General features: G+C 49.2%; 2 protein-coding genes across 2 annotated transcripts; both read left to right on the forward strand.

The window, feature by feature from the left end:
• Nucleotides 1-1456: 1456 nt before the first annotated feature.
• On the forward strand, nt 1457-2647 carry GUITHDRAFT_148338 (hypothetical protein; the record flags this gene model as incomplete). Its single annotated transcript, XM_005819782.1, has 10 exons — nt 1457-1492; nt 1542-1575; nt 1635-1707; nt 1764-1818; nt 1966-2011; nt 2058-2077; nt 2131-2177; nt 2234-2270; nt 2325-2348; nt 2555-2647. The coding sequence occupies 10 exons, from the start codon at nt 1457-1459 to the stop codon at nt 2645-2647; spliced, it is 465 nt and encodes a 154-aa protein (XP_005819839.1).
• A 1259-nt stretch (nt 2648-3906) lies between these two features.
• GUITHDRAFT_120966 (hypothetical protein) lies at nt 3907-4411 on the forward strand (the record flags this gene model as incomplete). Its single annotated transcript, XM_005819783.1, has 3 exons — nt 3907-4020; nt 4065-4115; nt 4301-4411. 3 exons carry the CDS (start codon nt 3907-3909, stop codon nt 4409-4411), a joined length of 276 nt encoding a protein of 91 aa, XP_005819840.1.
• Between the last annotated feature and the right edge of the window lie 210 nt (nt 4412-4621).

Below are 4621 nucleotides of genomic sequence, written 5' to 3' on the forward strand. Positions count from 1 at the left end.
TGCCTCCCCCAACCCTTCTCCCTCTACCTCCCGCCGTCGCCCCCCAACCCCCACCCCCTCCCCTCCCCGCCTCGTCGCCTCCTCCCCTCCCAGCTCCTGTTCTTCTCGATCTCCCGCACTGCGGCTACTCGTCTCCCTCCCTCGCCCCCCCCTCACGTCATACTCCTTGTGCTGCCCGACTTACCCTGTAAAGGTGTAAAAGACTTTGACCCCTTCACTCCACCCCCACCCACTTTTCAGTTGTTTCAATGACCCGTACTCAAATTTTGATGTTTGCTATGTTAACTGGTACCTTCTGACCCTCTTGAGGCAGTAGCAGATAAAATATTTATAATTCTCAATGGTACCTTCTGACCCCTTCGTGCCGGTTCAAAGAAATCTAAATTCAAAACGATTTTCTAATATTAGATACCTTTTCATATCTTTGTAACAGACTGGAGCTGCATCAGTACAGATTAAAACCATAAATAAAATTTAACAAAGTTGTTCTGGACATGATGACTCCGGCCAAGATTTCAACCCTACCGTTACGCTGACAACAGTTTCAGTTACACTTTCCCCAAGACGGCAGCGGTACCAGGAGATCCGTTTTTAAAAACATTTTATAAATATTGCAATACTAATTATTCAGTCAACTTATGTGTCCGAGCGTGACAGTTTCATCCGTGATTAGCGGGGGGGGGGGGGGGGGGGTGATATGAGTCACAGACCAGTACGAGGGGTACTTGTCACAGGTACCAAAGGGGGATATACACCGGTCATGTCCAGGGGTGCGAGGGTGGTTTTTCACGTGCGCCGTGTGGCGGCCGACTTTCTTGGTTAAAAAAAAGAATCGAACATGATACTTTTCGGGCATGTTGTTCTGACCCCTTACAGACTGGCCCTCCCTTTTCCTTCCCCCCTCCTCCCTCCCCCCTCCCTTCTTTTTCCAGCGCCCCCCTCGACCTCTAGTTCCAGTCCTCTTCGCTGTCTGCATCCTTAGCTCCTGATACATCTACTCTCTATCAAACTTCGAGAAGTCATCAGCGTTCACTTCCCGTGCTTCTTCAAAGTGTTGCGAGAGATTTTAGTCCACCAGCCCCATCCTCCCCATCCCCGTACTCCTCTTGCTGGAGCCTTTGAGTCTTGACGTTATCCTTGAGACACTCTTGACTGTTTCATTCATGATGTGCTCCTTGTTAAGACCTAGATTTCTTGGATTCTACAACACCCAACCCGCACCTAGAGGTTGGTGGTCGATGCCACAAGAACCATGTTAGGTTTCACCTCGTCACATTTAGGAGACTGTTTACCTCAACTTCATGCGATAGGACAAGAGAAGGAAAGACTGTATCATAGCTCATGTACATTGTTGTCTTCTGATGTTGCTACTTTCTCTCTTCGCTCCGGTTTGTCGTGCTTACATGGCCCCTTCGTTCAAAGCAAGATGGCAACTTGAGTAGAGCAACTGGCCAACATGAAGAACGACAATCTCGACGAGTATGACAAGAAAGTAGGATCTTTTTTTTGACGAATGCTTGCATGTCATGTTTGTTTACCAGGAGCAATCGGAGCAAGCTTTCATAGGGTATGAAGGTGTAGATGCTGCAATGCTGGTTTGTTGTGCATACTGTTTGTTATGACATTTTGCACAGAGCAATCAAGATATCTTTACTCGTTTGAGGGGCCACAAGTATCGCCATCCCTGGCTTTGAGCGATAATGACAGGTGAGAATGGTGCATAGAAATGATGAGCATGAACATGCTGAGCTTGTGGGTATCAGGAGCGCGATCATGGCGCAGCCAACTAGTCATCCTCATCAGCCATCTGCTGTGCAGGTCGATCATACTTGTGTCATGTTCAACCATTGAGAGTCTGATCTGGCATCGGTTCAGTATTGCTCGCTGACGGAAGTAATCACCTCCGGGTTTCCTAATGTTGATTGGGATCAGCTTCTTTCCTGGCGACGTTGAACCACGTTGCAGGTGGACAAGGCGATCAGGATCTCATCAGATTCCTCGTTGCTCTCAGGTTGTCAACGGAGATGTTGATGGCAGTTGCTGATGAGGGTGTACAGGGTTGAAGATGTGCAGTACGGTAAACTTGACGTGTTGTTATGAGATTAAGATATGTGTGAGCGCTTGTGGCAGACTTCGCAAGTCCTAGCGATCTTGAGAGAAGCTGTTCTGTCACTATCGTGATTCCTCCATTGTTGTCCCTTACATCACATGTGACAAACATATTTGATTGCAGTGAGAACAACCGGAGGCTACAAGACAGGTTGTCTCAAGTGCGTTTGAGGATTGCATGCTGCTCGGATTGTTAGTGATTGTTTGCTTGGCAGGTCAGTGGAAGCGCACAATTGCAGGTATTTGGATTGCAAATGATAGCGATATCAGTATGAGATATCTTGTGCAGCAATATTCATACCCAGGACAAGATGTTATGCAGATGTCGCATCGTCCTCAACAACAGCAGATCTACATAGATCCAGTGATCACTATCTTCATGCTCTGATCATCCTTGCTCCTTATTCGTCTCATGAACATGTTGCAATGCTGAAGTTGTTTGCAGATGTATCAGATACCGGCTGCTAATCCTCAGAGAGATTTTCATACTCAACAGTACACCGTCACTCCCTCCATCTACAACTCTCGTGCTGTATGATCAAGATACGCACTTTCAAGACTTACATGGCATCTTGACTTGCAGGACATCTCCGCAAGTTCCCATCAGCCAATATGGGGCGTCTCGAATCTGAATGTTAGTATGCCCATTGCCCAACTATGAGATGATAAAGATGATGGTGTTGCTGCTCCTGCTGCTCTCGATGATGGAGATGGAGATGGAGATGGAGATGGAGATGGAGATGGAGATGATGATGATGATGATGATGGATATAGTGATGGTGTTTCAAAGATTGAGATGATGATGATGATGATGCGATGTTGGTGATGACGACGACGACAACGATGATGATGATGATGATGATGATGGAGATTATGATGATGATAATATCAACGGCAGGAGTTCTGTTTGCCTTCTCCCCAAGCAGGCACGTCGACAATTCTGTTCCTACAGTGGACTTCCTTTTCTTCTACTATCAGCAGCAGCAGCAGCAGCAGCAGCTGGCAGGTCACCAAGAACGAGGAGACGAGGAGCAGGAGGAAGAGGAGCGAGGAGGAACTACGTGTACGATCAAAGGAGACAAACGCGTCGGACTCGTCAAGCAGCAGCACACGCGCGTCTGACACAGAGAAAAGGTTGAGAGCTAATAAGTTCTGGACCAAAGAAGAGCACAAGGTTGGTCAGGGATGAAGAAGAGAGGGGAGGAGCGAGGGGCTGATAGGAGGAGAGGAGGGGAGGGGAGTGGAGAGGAGAGGAGAGGAGAGGAGAGGAGAGGAGAGGAGAGGAGAGGAGGGGGGGAGGGGCTGATAGGAGGAGTGCATATGGGAAGAGAGGGGAGGAGATGAAAGATGAAAGTTTATGACTAGGTAAAAGGATTGCTGGTAAGAGGAGAGGGGGGGGTTACTGAAGGGTAGAGGAGGGTAGAGGAGGATGGATATGACAGGATAGAAATTTAGAGGATAGTAGAAGATAGCAATGCATGAGAGTTGATTGACGATGATAGCGAGGACAGAGGAGAGGGAAGGGCGAAGACGGTATGCACCATGATGCATACGAGTAGTAGAGTAGGCAGTGGTACCGGGCAAGCATAGGAGGGAGAAGAGAGAGGACGATAAGGTGGTAGTGGAGCAGGAGCAGCAGCAGGAGCAGGAGCAGGAGCAGGAGCAGGAGCAGGAGCAGCAGGAGCAGGACCAGGACCAGGACCAGGACCAGGACCAGGACCAGGACCAGGACCAGGAGCAGGAGCAGGAGCAGGAGCAGGAGCAGGAGCAGGAGCAGGAGCAGGAGCAGGAGGGGTTATGGCTGTTGCTAAAGATGACATTCAGCTGTTCCTTGAGGGGATCAAGAAATATCACGAGCCCAATATTCACGGGGCTCCTGTGGACGATCAGCGACGGGTTGGTCTCGGTCAGGTGAGAATGTGAAGCTCGTCGGGCCCAGCTGAAGTCAAGCACAGGGGATAGCTGAGCTGATAGCTGAACATGTCAAGACGAGAAGCGTGGCGCAAGTAAGTTGACTGTTAGAGGAAGGAGTGAAGGTGGTGTTCCTGGAGGACGAGGACGAGGACGAGGACGAGGAGGACGTAGTGATGATGCTTGTGAAGAAGAATGAGGAGGGGAGAAGGGGGAGGAAAAGGAGGAGGTGGAGGAGCCGGTGGTGAAAGTGGCATGTCACTGACAGGCTATCGGTCAGGTGCGTTCTCATGCGCAGAAGTACTTCATCAAGCAATGGAAACACAAAGACGGGCAGGAGGAGGTGAAGAAAGAGGATGAAGAGAAGGAGGAGAAGGAGGAGGAGATGTAAGGGGATAAGGTCCATTGTGTCTGCTAGAGCTCAAGTTGTACAGAGAAGAGATGAAGATGTCTTGTTACGTTAGAGGTTGTTCATAATGAAGATGGGCAAACAAGCACGACTGATGAAATGATATGGCCCTGCATAGTAGAAAGAAGGAGGGGAGGAAGAGAGAAGAGAGGGAGAGGGAGAGGAGGACAGAGAAAAGGAAGGAGTAGGAGG

The sequence above is a fragment of the Guillardia theta genome, assembly GCF_000315625.1.
Source record: "Guillardia theta CCMP2712 unplaced genomic scaffold GUITHscaffold_206, whole genome shotgun sequence".
NCBI classification, from domain to species: domain Eukaryota; class Cryptophyceae; order Pyrenomonadales; family Geminigeraceae; genus Guillardia; species Guillardia theta.